This window comes from Megascapheus bottae, chromosome 21, assembly GCF_031878675.1.
Source record: "Megascapheus bottae isolate mThoBot1 chromosome 21, mThoBot2.hap1, whole genome shotgun sequence".
Taxonomy (NCBI): domain Eukaryota; kingdom Metazoa; phylum Chordata; class Mammalia; order Rodentia; family Geomyidae; genus Megascapheus; species Megascapheus bottae.
Genome location: NC_143529.1, coordinates 28,818,595 through 28,842,931, shown reverse-complemented (window position 1 = coordinate 28,842,931; position 24,337 = coordinate 28,818,595). Strand labels below are relative to the sequence as shown.

Here is a 24,337-nt window from a genome sequence, read left to right as displayed (position 1 = left end):
AATTCCCTAGGCAGATGGTTGGCTGTTTGGACTTAATGGCTGGAAATGTGCAAACTTTTTCATTCATCTGGTTGAATAATATTTCAAAGCTAAAAATCTATATTATAGATGAAGACTAGAAACTTGCTGTCTTTTCTTTGTTGTTGTTTGGTGGGTCATTTCCCTGAGCTCTTCAGCTCAAGTCTACTGCCCTACCACTGGGCCTGGGCGTTGTCCTTGAGCTCTTGAGCTCTAGGCTACTACCCTACCCTGGAGTCAAGCCCCATTTACTGTTTTCTAGTGGAGATTAGAGTGTCAGGTCCTTTTGTGCCTGGGCCATGGCTGAACCTTGATCCTCAGATCTCAGCCTCCTGAGTAGCTAGGATTACAGGCAGCCACTGCCGCTCTGCTGTCTTTATTTTGGGAAATCAGAGTTTGAAAGTGAGTCTGCTTTGATAGGAGTCGGTAGGTCAAGATTCCTTGCCATAGCAGTCTCAATTTTCTTTGGTCCAAATCTAACAAAGACAGGACTCATGTGTTCTCAAATGTTTCATGATGTTGTATATAGGCTAATAAAAATTACAAAAAAAATACTTCCATGACATCTTTTAAAAATTTTTACCAAATATTTTAATAGTTTTTATAGACATGCTTTGGGGGAAAATTTGCATACTTATTAATTGCTCATTGGGAGAATCGTAAGTAAACAACTTGATTTTTAAATGTTATGCTAAAGAGGAAAGTTGTTAGTTTATACAGAAAATCAGAGTGTTAAGTGCTTCATTTTAGTAGCCAGGCAGTGCTTAAATCTAGATTCTTTTGTTTGTATTAGAAAATAAAACTGAAGAGGTGGGAAGGCAGGAAGCCTGGCAAGAAATGCATTTATTCCTTTGGTACTATATTAATTCTTCATTGTTACAATCTTTTTATAGCATAGTTAAAAATACAAAGTCCTGGGCCAGGATGTCTTGAGTTTGAATACCAGCCATATGACCTGAGCAAGCTACTTCACATATTCACATCAGAGACTTTTCATCTGCAAAGTGAGGATAGTGCTAGTGCCTGCCTCCTAGGGTTTTCTGTGGAGTTGTTGAAGTATTAAAATGGATTTAAGGTACATAGAACAACACCAAACATCTCAAGCAATATATAAACTTACAGGATAAACTTGAACTCAAAGTACATGTAGTCCAGCCAGCATTGGTGGCTGATACCTGTAATCCTAGCTACTCAGGAGGCTGAGATCTGAGGATCAAGGTTCAAAGTCATCCTGGGTACAAAAGGACCTGAGACTCTTATCTCCAGTTAACCTCTAGAAAATGGGAAGTGGAGCTTGGCTCGAGGGTAGGGTGGTAGCCTTGAGCTGAAGAGCTCAGGGACAGTGAGTGCCCAGGACCAGGGGTAGGGTGGTAGCCTTGAGCTGAAGAGCTTAGGGACAGCACCCAAGCCCAAAATTCAAGTCCCATGACCAACAAAAAAGTAAAAAAAAAAAAAAAATACCATAGACCAGTGCTTAGCATAAAGTGTTAGCTGTTATTATTTTTTAATGTTTTATTGTTACAATGGTGATGTACAGAGGGGTTACAGTTATGTAAAGAATACAGTTCTTTTTGAACAATGTCTCTCCTTCCCTTGCTCTCTCTTAAACTGGGTTTTTCTTATTCTCATTGTGTTTTTGTAATTACCTTGATATCTGTCATTCAATGCTAAAAATATTTCTGCTTTTTCTGTATGTATGGTTCCAGTATCACTTCTTGTCTGATAAAGAATGCCATGTGTTTGAGTCAAGCCTTTTATTTCCTTATTTGGTCTCTTACAAATCATGTCAGTTATGTTAATTTCCTGCTGTGTTAGAGATCCCCAAGACCGAATTCACTGATTCACTGAAGGACTCGTATACTCTCATATACTCAGAGTTGTGATTTATTACTGTCCAAGAGCACAAAATTCAATGAGGTGAAGATGTGCAGAAATGGGGTACAAGCTGTAAGAGTCTACTTTGTGCAGAGTCACACAGGCTGTGCTAGTTCCTCCCCCGGAGCAGCACGCGTGCAATGTTGGTTATCAGGGAAGTGCCTCAGATCCCCAGTGTGCCAAGTTTTTGTTAGGGCTGATCATACAAGTACCTTTTTCCTTGCATTGTATCAAATGTTCAGACTTCTGGAAATAAAGCCAATGTTAAACATAACCCATATATTTTGTGCAAACATTAGGCATAGTGAACCACTCTTTCACTTAGGGAATGATGAAAACCATCTAAAAGTCTAGGGTACTTCACATTGGCCAGCCTTGCAAGCAGTAAAGTCAGCAGTGTTGAATCTGATGCATTCACGCTGTCCTACTTACCTTCCTATGTCTATCTTCCTAGCTCTAGCTCATCATTTTTGCACATTCGTTTTTTAAAAACATGTTTATTTATTTTAAAAGTTATCTTTAAGTACTTGTGTGTCATATAAGCAGTTCCTGAATGCAGCACATCTTGGTTAGTGTCACCCCTTCAGCATTCTCATCCCCCTTCTACCCACCCTTTCCTTTACTGAGTTTTTGTGTATGTACAGTGAATTTTTGACAGCATTCTCCTCCCTGCCCTCCCTTCATTCCTCTTCCCTCTCTCCCTGACCTCATCCCCCCTGGATGTACCCATTTTCTGGTTGTTTTGGGAGGGGGGCGGTCTTTGACCCAGTCTTTCTGTTTGGTCACTTTAAGCAGCCTTTACGTGGCTTCACTGAGTTCAGGTGTGTCCTGCTGGTTCTTCAACATGGCTTTTATGATGTCTTCTCTCTGCTCTTGACCTTTCATTAACTCTATTTCATGTCTTTAAAGGGACTTGGAGAATCCTCTAACTCATTCTTACCTAGCTTCATTTCCACTTCTTGGTTCTTTTGTGTCCAGGGAGGCTGATATTTGCTTTGTCTTGTTAACATCTGGTACATTTCCTTACCTGGACTCCTTGGGCAGGGGCAGGGGGCTGGGAGCGGTGGGGGGTGGGGCAGGAGTGGGAGGGGGCCTTCTTCCTTTCTCCCAGATTCTACCCCTGATATACTCTCTAGGCCCCTCTTCAGTTTCCACTTAGTAATCCTTCATCTTCAGTCTTTCTGAGCTTCCTTCGGCTCACAGGAGGTATTAGTCACAGGTGCTTTGGATTTACTCATCTTCCCCCGTGGCCTGTGTGTGCACAAGAGACTGTCATTCACCTAGCACTCCTCCATGCCCAGTAACTGGCTGGTTGATGGAGACTCAGCCCTTTCCCCTCTGTGGTTAGCTTTATCTGCCATTTCCTTATAGGAAGCACATTGTAATATAGTAGTAGATGGTACAGGTTTCTAGACATATTCTTAACTATTTCTGAAAGCAGTTAGGATTTCATGAACACATATATACTCATTTAATGACATGTTTTGCCACTTCACTGTGAAGTGGTTTTTGGAACTAGTTGCTGTTCCTCACTTCCTACCATGCCGTGTGCTGCACAAGTCCTATACTCAGAGCAGCTCACTTGGTGGTGACAGTGGGCCCAGAACACATGTTTTCACAGAAGATTTAAATGAAGTCATCTGTCTGGATGTTTTTCTCTTTCCTTCTCATCTTCCTTATGTTTGATTTAACCTGCCTTGCCCCAGGAGTACCCAGCGGAAAAGATTGTGGGGAGCCAGGGTGAGCCAGAGTAAAGACTTTGTGTGTGTGTGTGTGTCTGTGTGTCTGTGTCTGTGTCTGTCTGTCTGTCTGTCTGTCTGTCTGTCTGTACTGCGGCTTGAACTCAGGGCACTGAGCTCTTACTATATGGGTTACTATTACCTTATGTGGAGATAGACAATTGCTGGATGGGCTGAGGACATTGAGGGAGCCTCCATTGGAGAGAGTAGATTGTAAAGTTTGGAAGCCATTTGCTGCACAATGACACAATTTCCTTTTCAAGTGCCTTTTGGAAAAACATCAGACTATTGTTCTAAAAAAAAAAAAACGACTAGAAAATGGAACTTAGAAAAGAAAGATGTGTTTATAAGGGTGTGGATTTATGAAGTTTTCAGACTAGCACAAAATATTAATGAAGATCCAATCAGTAGGAAAATGGGTATGGAACAGAACTGGGGATATAGCTCAGTGGAAGAGCATTTGTCTAGCATGCGTATATCATCACAAAAGAAAAAAACACAGAAAAATGAATAGGACAAGTGGCAGGAAAAACATGGAATGAGTTTAGGTATGTGGGAGTAAAGTTGTCAAAATATTAAATGAAGCATTAAGCTGCTTTATTTTCAGGGAAAGAGCAGCTTAGATATTCAACTGGCAGAATTTGTAGTTTATGTAAAATTGAAGCTATCTGATACCAATGCTTTTGTAGCTAGATGGTTTATTAATATCATTGTAGAGTTTAGTAAAAATTTTTTTGGTGGGTTGTGGGGCGTGAACTCAGCCTGGGCGCTGTCCTTGAGCTCTTCACCTCTAGGCTACCGCCCTACCTCTGGGCCTGGGCACTGTCCCTGAGCTCTACAGCTCAAGGCTACCACCCTACCCTCTAGCCAAGCTCCACTTCCTATTTTCTAGAGATTAATTAGAGATAAGAGTCTCAGGTCCTTTTGTGCCTAGGCTGGCTTTGAACCTTGATCCTCAGATCTCAGCTTACTGAGTGGCTAGGATTACAGGCATGAGCCTCCTGAGTTTAGTAATTTGTGTTAGCGAATGTGTTACTAATCTGTATTTGTGTGCTGCTTTTAATTTATGAATACAAATATATACTAGTTGGTTATTTTAGTTTGGATTTTTTTTTTTATTTTTAAAAAATGGATTGTGCAGCTTCAAGCCCAGTTTTATAAACCTTGTTAACCAATTAGAAATACTCTGATCTTTAGAAATTAGCATACACTTTGTAGCAATTAGGCAACTTGGAGATATATAAATATATATATATATATACACACATGTATATGTATATATATTCTTGTGAGTGCTAGTGTGTGGTTAAGCTTTATTTTTTTGTTTTGTTTTGTTTTTCTAGTCCTGGGCTCGGGCTCAGAGCCTGAGCACTGTCCTTGGACTTTCTCCAGGCTAGCACTCTACCACTTGAGCCTCAGCACCACTTCTGGCTTTTTTCTATGTATATGGTACCAAGGAATTGAACCCAGGTCTTTGTGCATGCTAGGCAAGCACTCTACCACTAGGCCAAACTCCCGGCCCCTGTGGTTAAACTTTAAATTGATGTGCTGTGTGTATGTGTGTGTGTGCGAGCATGTGTATGCATGTGCACACACTTATATACTTGCCAGTTACTGGGTGGGTCTTGAACAACAGCCTTACGGTTTTGCTCATTGGCTGATGTTCTATCACTTGAGTCATGCCTCTAGTCCAGCATTGTGCTGTCTAATTGGAGATGGAGTTTTATTGACTTTTCTGCCTGGACTGTCCTTAAATTTTGATTCAGAAGGCCTTAGCTTCCTGATTGAATCATAGATGTGAGATACTGGCCCCCAGCTAAATTAGTTTCCTTTAAACTTGGAAATGGACAATTTTAACAGTCTAAGGAAGGAAAAAGGGTCTAGGAAAAAGAGGGTGGAAGAGCAGTCTAGTTGTAATACTGATTGTTAGAATAAAGTGTCTGATTGCCACCATAATTCATTCCCATGTACGGATAACCTCTATCAATCTGGATGTGATGGACAGATACGTAAAACTAAAGAGAGCATGTCCATCTTGCCAATTTCCTGTCTTGCTAATTGGGTCTTAGTCTGGGTCCATTCTGTCCTCTAAAGGAAGCAATAGTAGACCTGTGCTCCCTGCAGATATATGGTTCCCAGGAAGCCTCCACTTTGGAAGACCTTGAATGCTCAGAATACATGGAGTTAAGTATTCTCAAATGGCTCAGTTTACCTATATTGTAGTGCTTATACAGTACTGCTGAGCATCCATAATGTGAAACTACATGGAATAGACAACATTGCTGTTGCACTCAATACTGTTCACCAAAAAACAAGATCTTACTTCATATTCTTCATATTCTTTATTGTGAATGCTGCAAATGCTTGCTTGATTTTTTTTTTTTTTACGGCAATACCACCAGGTTCTGCTATAGCCCTACCACTTTCCATGAGATCTAAATTTTTTCATTTAAAATTTAAGGATTTGAGTTTTTACCTTGCTTTTGGAGGGAATAGTTTGCTTTTGGGGAAGCACATTTTCACAAAATGAAGAGAAAGGAAAGAGTGAACAGATCACCCAATATAAACACAACTAACAATAACACAGAACTGACTGAGCTTGGCCATCTCAACTGAGCTTGGTAATGTGCTTATAGGAATTAATTTCGTTTTGCTTTTGAAATTTATTTTTTAACTCTTTTTTTGTCAATGCTGGGGTTTGAACTCATGGCTGTGTGCTTGCCTGCCAGTGCTCACTTGAGCCACCTTCAGTTTTTTTTATGTCTCCTTTTTCATGTAGAGTTTTATCTGAGGAAGGGGTCAGCTGTGAACTGTAATCCCCCTATCTGCACCTGCTGTGACCTCAGAAGCCTGTGCTTTTAGTTAAGATGGGAAACTTCTTAGGTGAATTTCAAACTGGGATCCTAATTTCTGCTTCCAAGTAGCTGGGATTACATGTATTGCCCTTGGTTTTTTTTATTTTATTTTTTTACTTATTTGACCATGTTTGGTCAAAATTGCACTCAGTATATCTGCAGGCTTAACTGCAATACTGTTAATACTGTTTTTCAAAATTCTGGAGTCTGGACAGATTTTGTTATATACTTGAACTAATTTAAGTATCATTGGAAGGTGTATGAAGTTTGACTCTTTGAAGTTAAGTGATTTGGTGGAAGAGATGACCTTTTGGTTAGTTTAGTACTGACTGTTGTACTTTCCAAGAGGAGAGTATATGTCACTAAATTCCTTGAGAGCCCCTCACTTTCATGACCCAAGACGTTTGTGATTGAAGGGTTATAGAATGTGTCAGCATTCTCCTCTTCCTTTGACTTAAAAAACCAAAGAGGTGGATAGCTTTCAGGTTTAATCCTTTGGTGGCCCTAGGCTGTTCCCTCCTGTAATTTAAGGAGTTTCCATAGGACTGGTACCCATATAATCAGGGGACTTAGAACTTCCTTTCCCAGGTCAGGCTGGGTAAAGTTTACAAATCTAAGTACCATAGAATGTCCCACAACCAAAGTCTAAGTTCAAGTAGCTCCAAAGCAGCCTTCCACCAGGAAGCAGTCACAGGTGAGGGAGTCAGGCAGAAGTCCTATCCACTTTTATCGTGGTGGAGGCTGTAAGGATGATGCTGTAAATTTCTCCAGAATTCTGTTAGGCTGTCCTTGAAAAGGGTGAGTGGCAGCAGCAGCAGTGTCTCCTGGCTGCCCTGCTCAGATGGATTGTCACATCTCCTGCTGGGTTGCCTGCAAGTTTCTACACAGACTGGTCAAAGAATGAGACAGAGGCAGAGGTGGAACAGGGGAGCGGTGGCACAAGAATGTCCTGGGGAGGAAGCAAGGGGCCGCGGGCGCACATGGCTGGCTGTGCCCTCTTTGTTCTGTCCTTTTGCAATAAAGCCACGTGTTCAACATTGGCTGCTTCTTGGTTAGTCGTTTTCCTGCGCATGCACAGGATTTCCTCATGGCCCTGTGCCAGTGCTGGTGAATGTGGGGTGACTTCCTCCAGGACTGTGGGCTGAGTGCTGTGGGTCCAGGAGCCACGCTGCAGGACATGCCTCTCTTCTGATGCATAATGGCCTCTTCGTGAACATTTTCTTTTTGTGTCTGTTGCCCAGTTAGCTGAGCACACTTTACCAAGGAAAAATCGTTGATTGGTCTCAGTTTTCTTAGTGTATCATTATATTACCAATATTTCTATATTATTAAGATTATTTGAAGCTGGGAATTGGTGGCTCACGACTGTCTCTCTGGCTACTCAGGAGGCTGGGATCTCCTTTTCTTTTCTTTTCTTTTCTTCCTTTTCGTTTCTTTCTTTGGTTGTTGTTGTTGTTGTTTGTTGTTGTTGTCATTGTCATCATTGTAGATGGAAACCAGGACTGGAACCAGGACTTGGCACTTTTGCCCATTGGCTGGTGCTCTGCCACCTAAGCCACACCTCAAACTCCAGGGGGGCTGAATTGTGAGGATCGTAGTTCAAAGCTAATCCATGCAGAAAAGTCTGTGAGACTTACCTCCAATTAACCAGCAAAAAAGCTCACAGTAGAGGTGTAGTTTAAATGGTAGAGCACCAGCCTTGAATAAAAAAGCCCCAGTAAGAGCTTTGAGCCCTAAGTTCAAGTCCCAGCCCTGGAACACACAAAAAATAATTTGTAATCCTGACTTCTCAGTGTCATTGGATACAGATGAGGGCTAGAAAAGTTTCTCTTTAAATGTAAGGACTCTTCACTCAGCGTCCTTGACTTCCAATGCCAGAATAAGAATTTCTGAACAAGTCACCATGGTAAGAAAACTTGGCAGAGCCTTATTGAGTAATCAAACAAACAAGGCAGAGACCCTTAACAGAGTGTGGGTGTTCTAAAGCAGAGACACACAGTTCTTTGGCTCCAGGGGTATTTCTGTGGTAAAGACTGAAGAATTTGGCTTCAAAATTATGAAAAGACAGGTGTTTTGTCTTTGCTCTAATCACACCTGGTGTTATTTTCTGAGTTTCCAGATTAGAAAGTGTCCTGGCACAAAACAGATCCTAATCCGTGAGATGAGGAGGCACCCCGTTATCTGCATTTTGGGCAGGAGGTTATTTAAATTTTCTCAGGAAGGCATGCAGCCTGTTAGACAAGAGTCTAACAAGACACTAACAAGTGTTCTTGGGGTGAGAAATGCATCACTCAGGAAGGGATGCATCCTATTGACTCTCTTTGAAGCACTGCTGTGTTTATAAATATCAGATTTCTGAATTTTCTTCACCGGGCCTCCTTAAACTTAGGGGAATGAATATCTCCTGTATTTGTTATAAGCTTACCAAAGCTTATTTTCCCTTTATCTAGCCAGCTTCATTTTCTCCCATAATGACATTGTTCTCTTAATCTTCAGGGAAGTATATGAAGGAATTCTCTTGTATTTGCTGTAGGCTGACCATACTTCATTTTCCACTAGACTACCCCACTTCATAGGTACTATATAACTTACCATTTCATGATATGTAATTATGTGTTATCTGTGTAGGTACTATACTTATCCAATGTGCTGTAATAAAGTGTGTATCAATTTTGCTTATTTGACTAACTATATAAGACCAGTTAGGAATATGTACTGAAAACTTTTTTAAAATGAAATATGAAGTTTTCCTGGAACACAATTTACTAAGTACTTTTTCCTTTTCTCCACAGAACCATCCGAGTATGGCTGAAGAGAGACAGTGGCCAGTACTGGCCCAGTATTTACCACACAATGGCCTGTAAGTTGTGCAATTTGCCACACTATTGCCCATACCTTTTTAAAACTCCTATTTCTTTGTTGCCTAATACCTCTAACAGGCTATGATAAACCATGAGAAAACTCCCTTTCTTTTGTAAAGAATTTTGGGTCTAGTAGCTTAACTGAAGCCAACTTAAGTAAAGTGAAACTGGAGTGAGGGGGGCGGGGAATGAGCCTTTTCCCTAGGTTGCCCTTTGTCTTCCCTTGGCCAGCTGACTTTAGTGCCAACTTTGTCTCAGATAACAACACATCAGTATTTTAGAAGCCTTCTGTACTCTCTCATAATTAGATTTAGTATTTGAAGATAGTGTCACCACTCTGATTCAGGGTCTGCTTTCTTTATATGTATATATATATATATATGTGTATGTGTGTGTATGTATAAATATATATATACATATATATATAATATATATATATATATATATAGTGCAGGTCCTACGGGCTTGAACCCAGGGCTGGTACACTGTGAGTTTCCTCAATGCTAATTAATGCTCTACAACTTGAGTCACATCTCCACTTCCAGTTTTGTGTGTGTGTGTGTGTGTGCGCGTGTGTGCGTGTGTGCGTGTGCGTGCACGCACGCCTACTCTTTAATTGAAGATGAATCTCACAGACATTCCTGCCTGGGTTGGCTTGAAACTGCAATCCTCTGATCTCAGCCTTCTGAGTGGCTAGGATTACAGGTGCAAACCACCAGCACCCAGCTTCAGAGTTTACTAAGTGGAATTTTTTTTTTCTGTCAGCTATGTTCTAAAAGTACATTTTGAGGAGGGCTGGGAATTTGGCCTGGTGGTAGAGTGCTTGCCTAGCATGTGCAAAGACCCATGTTCCATTCCTCAGTACCACAGACACAGAAAAAAGCTGGAAATGGTGCTGTGGCTCAAGTCGTAGAACGCTAGCCTTGAGAAAGCCCAAGGACAATGCTCAGGCCCAGAGCTCAAGCCCAGGACTAGTGAAAAAAAAAGAATTACATCTTGAGGATAAAGCCTCTGTATGGAAACAGTCAGGATATCTTGACCAAAACTTCCAGTTACTAAATCCAATTGACATTATATTGCCCTCCTTCTCAGAGACGTTACCCCAAGGCCAAATTGAGTGTGTGTGTGTCTGTCTGTCTGTCTCTGTCTAATGCTGCTATCCCAACCAACTACACAGAAAGAAAGCAGCTCTAGCTTCATTAAGACTGAGTCCTTAGTGATGGGTTTTCCTCAGTTAAAGGGTTTTGTTTTCAGATCCTAGCACAAGAGAACACAATTTGGTGTGTGCTGGGTAGTTTGGTACTAAACGTCATTATGAAGTTCCTCAAAGAACAACTGTCCAGATACTGCTGACATGGTGCATAGCTTGTGAGTATAAGCTATAGCTTTGAGTACTAGTTAGCATATTTGCCCTTAGAATAATTCAAAGAATATGAAATAGACTTTTAATTCTATATAATGACTATCAGAGGTGTGATAAAACCTTAGCATATATACCCTAGTGGAATGCTGAGCACCTTGGAAGATTACTTGATAACCCCATCATAATTTATTGTGCCAATCACAATTGCCTTTTCATTATCTACATCTGAACATAGTGACATCTAACTTTGTTTCTCACTCTCAATTTTTGCCTTGGAATAGGCAGTGATTCATGTCTTATTGAGGTGCTCATGGAACCTGTCTGAGGATATAAACAGGGCAGAGATGGGTGGGGTGGTCTCGACCTCTGAGCCCACCTCATAGCCACAGTCACATAATAGGCTTCTGTTGGACTGCTGACTTCTTATTTCCTATTGGCCCTGTGATGGATCCCATAGCTAGAAGTAGCATCAGCTAGAGGAACTGGCCCATTTGTTCAGTAATGTTATCTCACAATGAAAATAATTTGCAGAATCTGCTATAACTGAAGAAATATGGTAAGTGTTAGTTTTTGCATTACTAGGCATTTTATGTCTTTTTCTTTGTAAAATGCCATAATTTTTTAAAATTATTGCCATACCTTTACAGGATAGATTTTTTTTTCCAGTCTCTGGGTTTGAACTCAGGGCTTGAGCACTGTCCTTGGGTTTTCTCAAAGCTAGAACTCTACCACTTGAGCCACAGCACCATTTCTATTTTTTTTTGCCAGTCCTGAGCTTGAGCTTGGGGCCTGAACACTATCCTTGGGTTTTTTTCTCAAGGCTAAAACCCTGCCACTTGAGCCACAGCACCATTTCTGGCTTTTTCTATGTATGTGGTACTGAGGAATTGAACCCGGGGTCTTCGTGCATGATAGGCAAGCACTCTAGCACTAGGACAAACTCCTGGCTCCTGGCTTTTTCTATGTATGTAGTTACCAAGGAATTGAACCCAGGTCTTCATGCGTGCTAGGCAAGCACTCTAGCACTAGGGCAAACTCCATCCCCCATGGGTAGATTTTTTTACAAACCACTTTGTAGAGAAGAAAACTACAGTCAAGAGCATGAAGTAGATTGCTTTTGGCTGGCATTCCAAATCATGCCCAGTTATGACTCAGAAACTATGCTGTCTACCAGAGATAGGAGAGGGGTCCACACAGAGGCAGACAGTAAATATTTAGATATGATGGAACAAACAGTCTATGACGACTACTTAACTCTACCACTGTACCACAAAAGTGATCATAAACAGTTGGAAAATAAAAGGGCCTGGCTGGATTCCAATTAAAAAATGAAATACATTATATCAACCAAACAAGCAAGACTGGATTTGACTTTGGTCTATGTTTCAAACATATAATTTTGGCCTTTTAAAAGTCCAATGATTTGAAAGATCTGTGTTTTTATTTTCTTGCTTGTAAAACTGACTATTCAACCTTTCCCTTCTTTGTAAAATGTCTGTTGTTTATCTTAGGAGAAATCCTCACTTTTACTGTTTGTTTTGTATATATAACAAACTGGGAAGCTTTTTATTTTTATAAGCCTAGTATTAAAAATTCTCTAGATTTTCCTTGAGCATGTTGAGATTTTAATATAAAGAAGGATTTTGTGTATTTTGTAGTTTGTTAATTGGTTATCTGAAGAATTGAAAACAATGCATCAATATTAATTACCAAAAAGAGGAATACAGAAAAAAAAGGTTAATTATCAACTAAAGAACAAGCAAAAATATTGGGAATGAATGCCTGAAATTATCAAAACATGATTTGATTTGTCAGTAAGATTTTTATGCATGGTAACAACATTTTTAATTGTACAAAGAGGTATATGTTTGTGATTATAATTCTTAAAATGATTTTTAGACATAATCTCAAACCTAGAATTGAGAGTAAAGGGATAGAGGTATGCAGGTCTAATGCCAGTTCTGTTTGGTAATGTTTTAGTACCTGCCTTCATTTATGTGGTTCTTGTCTTCTGTGAAACAGCTTTTCTCTGCAGTTGTATATTTTACCTTTGGGTACCACCTAGTGTTACATAGTTTATTTACTTACTTCCCTTGTAAAAAGAATTTTAAGATGTGTTCAAGTGGTGACTTATTTAGATCTTTCTTTTTCTTGTACTTGTTTATGAGTTTATTTCAAAGCCAAGTCAAATTCATTTGTTTTGCTTCACTTTTGTTACTGGCAGGCATGCCATCTTGTGGTTCTTCTACTGTTGATTAAAATTCTTTAGGTTAAAATAAATTCAATGTTTACTAATGTTTTTATTTTTGTTTTTGTTTTTTTGGTGGGCTAGAACTTGAACTCATGACCTCACACTTGCTTCCCTTTATTACTTTACCACTTGAGTAGTGTTTTCAGTTCAGTATTTTTCTGGTTAATTGGCAATAGAATCTCACATTTCTACCTGTCTGGCTTTGAACCTCTGTCCTCCAGAGCTCAATTTCCTGACTAGAATTATTGACATGAGCCAGCAAAATGTTGTGTTTCATTCTGAATTTTAACAGGAGACAAACTGGAATTTCTCTTTTCTCAGAAGAACTTCTTCTATGGCTCTTGACTTCTAGAAAAGGGGTAGGTGGATCCTGGGAAGCACGTATACACAAGAAGAGGAAGATGGCATCCTAAACACACCACCTGTGTGGACCAAGAAACTATCCTATCTTGCCACTCTGGTTACTGCAGATAGGGTGTTGTGTCATTCCATAAGGGGTGTTTTCTGTTTGTTTGTTGTTTGTTTTTAATTGTAGGTAGTTGGGGCTAGGAGCATGCCCTAGTGGTAGAGTGCTTGCCTAGCATGCACGAAGCCCTTTGTTTGATTCCTTGGTACCACCTACACAGAAAAAGCCGAAAGTGGTGTTGTGGCTCAAGTAGTAGAGTGCTAGCCTTGAGAAAGCTCAAGGACAATGCCCAGGTTCTGAGTTCAAGCCCCAGGACCGGCAAAAAAAAAAAAATGCAAGTAGTTGTACAAAGAGGTTTCTATTCAAAATGTCTTTTTTTTTTTTTTTAGGACAATTCATCTTGATTATTATCACCCTTCCCATCTTGCCTAACCCTACCCATCCCCTCCAACTACCTACTTCTTAGGAACATTTTTGGATCACTGGGGAAGAATGTAGCCTCAGGTGGCAGAGTAATTTGGCCAGCTTGTGCATATCCACCATGGCATGGGAGTTCTCATGCTGGTAACCCTACTACGGATTCTACAGATTCTACAGATTCTGACAGAGGCAAGATGACCTAATGGACATTTGTTGTCAGATCGTACATAGGCTGTGGTCTACAAACTTCATGGCTATCCATAGGAATTTCAACTAGATGAGACTTAAAAAAAAAAAAAAACCTTTAAGCTAAAACAACAGAGAAAACTTGGTTTACATTTGAATTTCATAATTATTTTTTCTTAACACCTTTCCCTCCCCTGCTTTGTGATGTAAATTTTGCAGCTCTTAGTGATATACTTTAGAGAGTGACTTAAGGTGCTTAGCTATGCTCTGATGTGCTCTTTGTCTTCCGGCAGCTCCTTGTTCTGCTATGGCTTATCATCACGATAGCAGGCGGATATTTGTTGGCCAGGATAATGGAGCTGTAATGGTAGGTATTGTTCATGGTCTCTGCATTAATATCTTTGTGTTGGTCACTTTATAATAATGTTATTGCAATAAATGCCTGATTGTTTGACACGAGAAGTGTTTCTGTATAAATTACACACTCCTGGTGACCAACCACTGCTGTACTTTCTGAGTGTATCAGTCTATTTCATGTATGTTACTCCAACAATTACATAGGATATGGCCTTTTATGACTTCTTATGTAATGAGTCCAACGTTCATTCATACTGTAGTTTGAATTTGTAGTTATGAAATTCCTATGGATCTTTAGCTTGTGGAAACACACAATGTAAATCCATTTTTGTATTTATTGGCAGTTGATCTCTGTACCAGAGATTAGTAAGGATCAGTACATACAATAATCATACATTTGTGTGCTTTACCAGAGCAGTGTAGAAAACAGCAAGTCTGTATTCCTATGTGTGTTTCTTGTCCATGTTACACAGAGCTTTAATTTTAAGAATTGAGCATTTTAGTTGCAGGCATGGATCAACTGGTAGGGCATTTAGCAAGCCCAAATATTCAAATCCCTGTACTTAAAAAAATGAGGTACATTTTAGCATTGGTCAATAGAATTCTTAGTTTCTCTACAGTTTTATTTTATCTTAGTTTTATGCCAAAGCTTTTTTTTATTGTAATTAATAAAAGGGTTACATGATATTTGCCAGATAGAAGGTGCATTAATTCACATACATTGATACCCTTTCACATGCCTTGGTACCCATTACCCTCCCCCCCCACCCACCACCCACCCCCCGTCTTGGTTTTCTCCCCTTCCCTATCAAATTTCAAATAACCAAATACAAATAAATTCAGTATATCAGATAACAAAGTGAGATACTGTAACAATATGAGATACCCAAAGGACAGCAAAGGAGATGAGAGATAACATAGTACATTAAGGACAACAATCATTCATTATATGGCTTTTGTTTCAGTATCCTGGAGATCCTTTCAATTAGCTTCATACTATATGGCCTTATGTATCAAGGTTTTGCTCTATTGGAGATCTCGCTAGTAGAGCACAAGGTTTCTACTGATTATGACAAATGAGGGAAACCATTGAGCCTAAGTTCCTTTGAGTCTGGCTTACTTCACTTAATATGATTTTTTTCTAAGTCTTTCCATTTCCTAACAAATGGGTCGATGTCGTTTTTTCTGACAGCAGCATAGAATTCCATTGTGTACAAATACCACAACTTGTTGATCCACTCATCAACTGAGGGACATCTAGGTTGGTTCCATATCTTTGCTATGGTGAATAATGCTGCAATGAACATTGTTGTGCTAGTATGCCAAAGCTCCTTTAAAATTAAAAAAGCATATATTTGGGCCGGGAATTTGGCCTAGTGGTTAAAGTGCTTGCCTAGCATTCATGAAGACCCGGGTTCGATTCCTTGGTACCACATACATAGAAAAAAGCCGGAAGTGGTGCTGAGGCTCAAGTGGTAGAGCTCTAGCCTTGAGAAAGTCCAAGGACAGTGCTCAGGCCCTGAGCTCAAGCCCAGGACTGGCAAAAAAAAAAAAAAAGAATAAAAAAATAAATAAAGCATATACTTTTTTCCTACTTACAAAGTTTAGCGTCTTTAGAAAATTTAGCAAGACAGCAAATTCAATGAAACTTGCAGCTGAGGAGGGAGAGGCTCACTTGAGGAGGGAGAACTGAATGGAAATGCTGTGACTGGCATGGCAATGTCTCTGTCCCATTCCATGGTGGCTCAAGGACTTGTGACGAAAGAGCATTTATATACCTAAGCAGCTCATTTTGAATCCTGGGTCTTGTGATAAGCATTTTTGAACTTCACTCAGTTTGAAAGTTGTTCTAAAAACCATAACTGTTTTCTTATTGCATATGTTTACTTTTAGGAGTTTCACATTTCTGAAGATTTTAATAAAATGAACTTTATCAAGACCTACCCAGGTAATTATGACACACACATACACTCTTACATGTATCATATATATATATATATATATATATATATATGTAAAATAAAAAAATAACCCTAGAGCATCATTTCTTATGTTAACACTTTAGTTTCCTTACCCCAGAGGCTAAATTAGAGCTATTCATCATCTTTTCCTGCTCATTAACATTTAATAGGTACATGTTTAATTAATTAAACCATTCTTTTATCCTGAACACATGTACTTACTCCATGTATTTTGATAATACATGTACTATACATTCGTTATGTATGTGTGCTTGCAGGTATGTGCATCTGTGTTTTTATATCTGTTCGTGTGAATGTAATATAAAGCAGTGTGTATAAATATGTGTGTATGTGTCCTTAACCATTTCTTGGACTCCAGTTCTATAATTCTGATTACTTCTTTTTAATACAAATGTCTCCCCATGGTATAATTGGACCGAACATTAAAAGAGTTTTAATCTCTTACAACGAAATTGTGGAAGCAATCAGGGAAATGCCAACCAAAAAGAGCCCAGGTCCAGATGGATTCACTGTGGAATTCTACAAGACATTTAAAGATGAAATAACACCTATACTCTTGAAACTCTTCCGAGAAATAGAAACAGAAGGAGCAATACCAAACTCATTTTATGAAGCTAATATTACTCTCATCCCCAAACCAGGGAAAGACCCAACAAAAAAAGAAAACTACAGACCTATCTCTCTAATGAACACAGACGCAAAACTTCTCAAGAAAATATTGGCCAACAGAATCCAGAAACAAATTTTAAAAAATCATACACTATGATCAAGTAAACTTCATCCCACAGATGCAAGGCTGGTTTAACATTCGCAAATCAATCAATGTAATCCATCACATCAATAGAGCTAAGGATAAAAATCATGTGATAATTTCTCTGGACGCAGAGAAGGCATTTGACAAAATACAACATCTATTCATGTTGAAAGCACTAGAAAAAATAGGAATAAGAGGTACATTCCTCAAAATAGTGAAAGCCATATATGAAAAACCTACAGCCAGTATTATACTAAATGGTGAAAGACTGGAACCATTCACCTTAAAATCAGGAACTAGACAGGGATGCCCACTCTCTCCACTTCTCTTCAATATAGTGCTGGAACCCTTAGCCAGAGCAATAAGGCAAGAAAAGGACATGAAAGGGATCCACATAGGGAAAGAAGAAATTAAACTATCCCTATCCGCAGATAACATGATCTTCTACTTGAGTGACCCAACAAACTCCACTCCCAAACTTCTAGAATTAATAAACTACTTTAGCAAAGTGGCAGAATACAAAATTAACCTTCAGAAGTTAGTAGCCTTCTTGTACACCAACAATACACAAACAGAAGGCCAAATCAAGAAAATGATCCCATTCGCAGTAGCCCCCAAAAGAATAAAATACTTAGGAATATACTTAACCAAAGATGTAAAGGAATTATTCAATGAAAACTATAAAAGCCTAACGAAAGAAATTAAAGAGGACACTAGGAAATGGAAAGACATCCCATGCTCATGGCTAGGGAGAACCAACATAGTGAAAATGGCTATACTGCCAAAATTGATATACAAATTCAATGCAATCCCCATCAAAATCCCAAAGACATTCTTTACGGAAATAGAAGATATAATCCAAAGATTCATATGGAACACGAAAAGACCTAGAATAGCCAAAACGATTCTAGGCAAAAAGAGCAATGCTGGTGGTATTACAATACCAGACTTCAAACTCAACTATAGAGCCATAATAACAAAAACTGCTTGGCATTGGCACAAAAACAGACCAGAAGATCAGTGGAACAGAATCAAAGACCCAGAAATAGAACCACATACCTATAGGCAACTTGTATTTGACAAAGGAGCCAAAGATATACAGTGGAACAAACACAGCCTATTCAATTATTGGTGCTGGCAAAAGTGGGCAGCCACATGGAGAAAACTAAAAATTGACCCTAGTTTTTTGCCAACTCAAAGTGGATCAAAGACCTCAACGTCAGACTGGAAACCGTGAAACTGCTACATGATAAAGTAGGAGAGACACTGGAACTCATAGGCACAGGCAACAGATTCCTGAACAGAATCCCAGGGTCACAACAGATTGGAGAGATAAATGGGACTACCTAAAAATAAAAAGTTTCTGTACAGATAAAAACATAGTTGCAAAAGTAGAGAGACAATCAACCAACTGGGAAAAGATATTCACCAACAATACATCTGACAAATACTTAATATCCAATATCTACAGGGGACTCAAGAAACTAATCCCCCCCAAACCCAATAAACCATTCACTAAATGGGCAAGGGAACTAAAGAGAGACTTATCAGAAGAAGAGATTAAAATGGCAGAAAAGCATATGAGAAAATGTTCATCATCTATGGTCATAAAGGAAATGCAAATAAAAACAACCCTAAGATACTACCTTACCCCAACAAGAATGGCCAAGATTTGGAACTCAGACAATGACAGTTGCTGGTGGGGTTGTGGAGAAAAAGGAACCCTACTACACTGCTGGTGGGAATGCAGACTAGTTCAGCCACTCTGGAAAGCAGTGTGGAGGTTTCTTAAAGAACTGAAAGTAGACCTTCCCTATGATCCCACCATACCACTTCTGGGCATCTATCCTAAACATCAAGACCCAAGATATTATAAGGACACCTGCTCAGCTATGTTCATCTCTGCACTATTCACAATAGCCAGGCGATGGAAACAAGCCAGATGCCCTACTGCAGATGAATGGATACAGAAAATGTGGTATATATAGACAATGGAATTCTACATAGCCAACAGACAAGATAAAATAATGGCATTCACAGGGAAATGGATGAATCTAGAGCGAATCATGTTGAGTGAGACAAGTCAAGACCTAAGGAACAAAAGGCGCATGGTATCCTTAATATGTGGCTATTAAATCCAAAGAGTACAAGAGCGAGGACTATAACTGCATACCCAAAGCTATGGACATGGTAATGGAAATATAAACATAACTATATAGACACAAAAACCTATGACTCTATAGACATAATGTTTTATTTCTTAAATTAATATGTTTCTATGACATACAAACCCTTAGCCTAATTTTGATTAAGTTCTAAATACTAAGTCCCAGTGATTGTAAATAGAGATTCCCTCCTTGAACACTTGTTTGTTAAACTTGTCATTTAAAATATGATGTAAATTAATGCACCTTCTATCTGGCAAATACCATGTAACCCTTTTATTAATTACAATAAAAATATATTAAAAAATAAAATATGATGTAAAAATCAACATTAATAAATTCTTTTAAAAAAAGAGTTTTAATACCTGTTTTGCAAATTGCTTCTCAAGTATACATTTTCTCTCTCTGAAGAAAAGTGGCTGAGTGTACCTGCTTATTAATCTATATGGCTGCCTTTAGATTTTGGATTTTTTTTGTTTGTTTTGTCTGTTTGATAATCTGAGTTCATCATTTAAACATTACTTAAGCTTTAACATTAGCCATTAGATGCCTTTCATGAACTGTCTGTTTATAGCTTTGCCCTACTTTTCAAGGAGTTGTGTTTTCCTAATTGAATTATAAGCTCCTTTGTTTTGAAACATCTATTGCATATGCATTTACCCCTCTTTTTTTCCTCTGCCTTTTAAATTTAACAAAAACTAAGTCTGATTGAAAATGCCAGAGCATAGTCCCTCAGACTTTGTGTTTCAGGCCTGTGGATAGAGGTGAAATTATAGTCTAGATGTTTTAAGTATATGCTGATCTTGGTAAACTGTGGTCCAATAATAAAACTCAACGTGATTTCACCTGTTTGAAATGTGGATAGGATAAGCTATATAAATAATGATTGTACACTTAAGCTTGGTATTTTGGTTGTAGAAACTGCTTTGTGATAGTAAGTGGCAGCCTTGCATTGTTAAATAATGTGCCACACTGCAGAGTTACAAAACACAGATGACACTGGATTCTCAGCTGTGGCCAGCAGGCTTACCTGTAACAAGATCAACAATCTCCTAAGTCTTTATGAAATTTGTACTGAGGAATTTGGAGAGCTCTTATGAGCCTAATCAGTATTTTTGCCAAGAAGCAAATTCTTTACTAAGATATTTCATATGTCATTAAATTTTTATCCAATTGTTTCTTACATATCTCATATTATTACATCTATATTTTGTTGGTTAGAATGTTTTATGAGCTGAAGGGCAGTGTGATATATATGATGGTTTTTGGACCAAAGAACATTTTACATACATATTGAAAACTAATACAAAGATTGCCAAAGATTGTTTTATTTGGCAATGTAACAAAATATCCATTACCAAACTTCATAAAAGAAAGAACACTGAAAGAATAACAGTACAAGCAGCTGAAGGATATAATCTTAGAAATTGGGCAGTTTTTCCTGAGAATGTGTAATTGAGTGTTCACTTCAGCATCTTTCCCACAAGCAAGTGTAGACCTGTCATGTTTATCTATACTTTGATAGCTGAAATTTAGTGGGATAAGTGATTGGGTCAGACAAACCAACCTAATCTATTACTTAGAGGACTTTCAGCATAGACTTAATAATCTTCTCTGGAAATGAGCATAATAATGTCCATCAGCACAGGGTGGATATTAGAAACATTATTACAGTAGAAAATACCACTGGACCTGCCCATCAGTCACCATGTCATTAGCTGGGACTTGGTATTTGAGGATAAGATCATTAGCTATGGAAGCACCCTTTATCTTTCAGGGACCTTTGAGAGTATTCATTGCTTAGCATGACCTCTTAGAAGTGGGGAGTGGTATTTGGGGAAGAGTCCCCTAGTTCTTTCAAAGCAGATTGTAGATATGAGAACATGTTTTTAGCCTCTGATTTTTGTTTATTCATTAAAAACTTGCTGCATTCAGTACCTTCCACTAGACAAAGTAGAAGTCAGTCTCTGTCCTGGTGTGGCTGATAATAACTTGGAAATACTTCATAAGTTAGATAGAAAAACTTTCTCTTCAGCTGTTACTTTGGATTAGAAAATATCACACATACTTTGTATAAATAAAAAAATGTTAAATACAAGCTGAAATCTGTTTACTGTTACTCATATCCCTCCTGAGCATTGCCTTTAAATGATCATGTGGCTTCTGATGGCCTGCAGTGGGCAGGCCTTGGGAAGAGCCTATCCTAATGCATTGGGGGTGGGGCAGATTGTCTGAAATCTGCTGGGGGCGGGGAGGGAGGGAGAGAATTGGGGAATGCTGCATTTTCCTGGGGTACTGTTGAGAGCCACAGAGGTGGAGAAGTTGGGCCTCAGTCCTTGCCCCTTTGAGAGGTGTTTCTGAACGTCACTGTTCTTGATGAAGGACACAGCCTCTCCTTTGTCTTCCCGCAGCTCATCAGAATCGGGTGTCTGCCATCATCTTCAGCTTGGCCACAGAGTGGGTAATCAGCACTGGCCACGACAAGTGTGTCAGCTGGATGTGCACGCAGAGTGGAAACATGCTGGGGCGGCACTTCTTCAGCTCTTGGGCTTCGTGTTTACAGTATCCTGCTACATGCCGGCCTTTCCTACCCACACTTTTGTTTTCTCAGTATTTAGTTGAGATGATCTCTTGTTGAAATTTAAAAAGCAAAGGATTGCTACATATTTCACATAAAATCCAAGGATTTCTGTATTTCCTCTTCAGTGTAAGATGGTTCTATTAAAAATAATAATTGAATGGCTCATGTCTTAATCCTAACTGCTCAGGAGGTTGAGATATAAAGATTGGCAGTTCAAAGCCTGAGTCTCAGTTAACTACTAAAAAGCCAGAAGTGGAATACTAGCTTTGAGCAGAAAAGTTCAGAGACAGTGTATAAGCATGAGCTTGAGTCCTAGGATAGACACCAAAATGATAATCATTAGGAAAGCCCAGGAAGTGGAGGTAAGATAACCTAGTTCATGGAGGGGATGGGTGGATTGAAATAGGCGAATGATGGAAGAGGTGACATTGATCACAGTGCATTATGCTCATAAGTTGATACGTTGAACTACAATCCCTCTGCAGAGCTATTTGACAATAATACAATTTAAAACAATAACAATTAAAATGAGGACAGCCTATAAAATTAAAGGAAAAAATGTATGCTAAAGGACTGGTTGTGGCTCTGTGATAGAGTCTTGCCTAGAAGCTGGAGGCCTATGCTGACTGATAATACTAGCCTTGAGGAAACAGGAGGATCACTAACTCGAGGCCAGCTTGGGGCTGTAAAAACCAGACTCTGTCTCCAAAAAGAAAAATACGCCATGCATTTTACATTCAAAGAAGGAGAAATAGTCATGTATTGTGTGCATTTGTCTTTCATGTGATCTCTCACTTGTGGTCTCTAGAATATGACACAGAATCACAGCTGTGGTCTTGGCTTGGTGCTCCTTTGTCCTGTGATTTGGAAGAATACTAGCTATCTGACTGAACACAGAGTTACCCTATTGTGTGCAGCCATAAACAGGAAGTAATGAGTTGCTACCAACAATGTTTTATTTATTTGTTTATTTTACTTTTTTGCCAGTCCTTGGGCTTATACTTCGGGCTTGGGTGCTGAGCCACAGTGAGCTACAGTGCCACTTCTGGCTTTTTCTGAGTAGTTCATTGGCGATAATGGTCACATGGACTTTCCTGTCTGGTCTAGCTTTGAACTGTGATCCTCAGATCTAAGCCTCCTGAGGAGCTAGGATTACAGGCATGAGCCACTGGCACACAACCAATTAATGTATTTTAAATAGAAATTTACAAGGACTCCTACAAAGATGTGCCTTTTGGATTGCTAAATAAGTTAAATCACTGTCTTTATTTAAAACTGGATCATTCAGGGCCATGAGCGTGGCCTAATGGTAGAGTACTTACCTAGCATACACAAAGCCTTGGGTTCAGTTCCTCAGTACCACATACACAGAAAAGGCTGATACTGCTGCTGTGACTCAAGTGGTAGAGCACTAACTAGCCTTGAGAAAGCCCAGGGACAGCACCCAGGCCCTGAGATCAAGTCCTAGGACCAGCAAAAAACCAAAAACCACAACCAAAAAAAGAAAAAAAAAAGCATTCAGGTAAACATAAAGATGGATTTATCCTATATCTGCTTTCAGTTTAGCATGGTTTTCAGAGATATCTGATGAAAAGCTGCCAGATCCAGTGTTTTCTTGCCAATCTCAATATTTAGCAATTTACTTTAGTGTATTTTATTATAATGATTATATCTACCTGTCTTTCCTATTTCCATTGTCAGTTCTGAGGATAATAGTGCTTGATATATTAATGAGTTCTTAATGAATGGATGAATATGGACTTTCCCTGTAATTCTGGCTGGTTTCGTTTTCTTTTTCTGTACTTAGTGTTGTTGGATTTTGTTTTAGATTTGTGCTCATTGTCTTTAAAATGCATTATTATGACATTGATAAAGGGAAGATCTTGAGATGAGTTCTTTGTATATCCTTAACTGTTTCTCAGATATGATTTTGATACTCAGTATGCCTTTGTTGGAGATTACTCTGGACAGATTACACTCCTGAAGCTTGAACAGAGCACATGTTCTGTTATCACGACCCTCAAAGGGCATGAAGGTAGGCACTGTGGTCTCCCAAACAGGTTCTCACCTGATATAAGCTGCTGAATTAGGTGGGAGCCAGTTCTCAACTCCTCATGATCTGTCAGTTTTCGTTTGACCTCAGTTTGCTAAAAATAGAAGAAACTAAGTGAAAGTAGGTATGGTGTTGGTTTCAATTTCATGTTGACAAAAGCTCCTAAATTGAATGAATAATATTTTCCGTATTATCTTCCTGAGATAATTTATTATTTTTATTAGAACAGTAAAGTTTCTTGTAATGATGAGATGTAAAAGAATTGTTAATGCTACTAAATTTGTCAATTTCTAAAGCCTTTGGCAAGCCTGTGAAGTGTCAACAATTAGAAGAGATGTGGGCTGGCTCAGAATAATATTTAGCAAACTTACTCTGAGACTTGGAGTAATGAATTAGCATGTAAACTTCGCTTATTTCTACAGTGCAATGAGTTAGCAATGTTTTGTGAAAGAACTGTAAGATTCTCTTGGC

General features: G+C 38.9%; 1 protein-coding gene across 2 annotated transcripts in view; it reads left to right on the top strand.

Annotated features, from left to right (window-relative positions):
- The window catches only part of Wdfy1 (WD repeat and FYVE domain containing 1), a 45,908-nt gene that overhangs the window by 5,339 nt on the left and 16,232 nt on the right, over window positions 1-24,337 (top strand). Inside the window, exons 1-6 of one of the 2 annotated variants that reach the window (XM_090354909.1) lie at window positions 8,983-9,063; window positions 9,280-9,347; window positions 14,268-14,341; window positions 16,225-16,279; window positions 21,644-21,794; window positions 23,736-23,848. In XM_090354909.1, the coding sequence (XP_090211035.1) occupies window positions 9,341-9,347; window positions 14,268-14,341; window positions 16,225-16,279; window positions 21,644-21,794; window positions 23,736-23,848 (400 nt within the window). In that variant the 5' untranslated portion in view covers window positions 8,983-9,063; window positions 9,280-9,340. Of the gene's footprint in view, window positions 1-8,982; window positions 9,064-9,279; window positions 9,348-14,267; window positions 14,342-16,224; window positions 16,280-21,643; window positions 21,795-23,735; window positions 23,849-24,337 lie in introns of those variants that run through there. The other variant, XM_090354908.1, reaches the window with a different exon arrangement.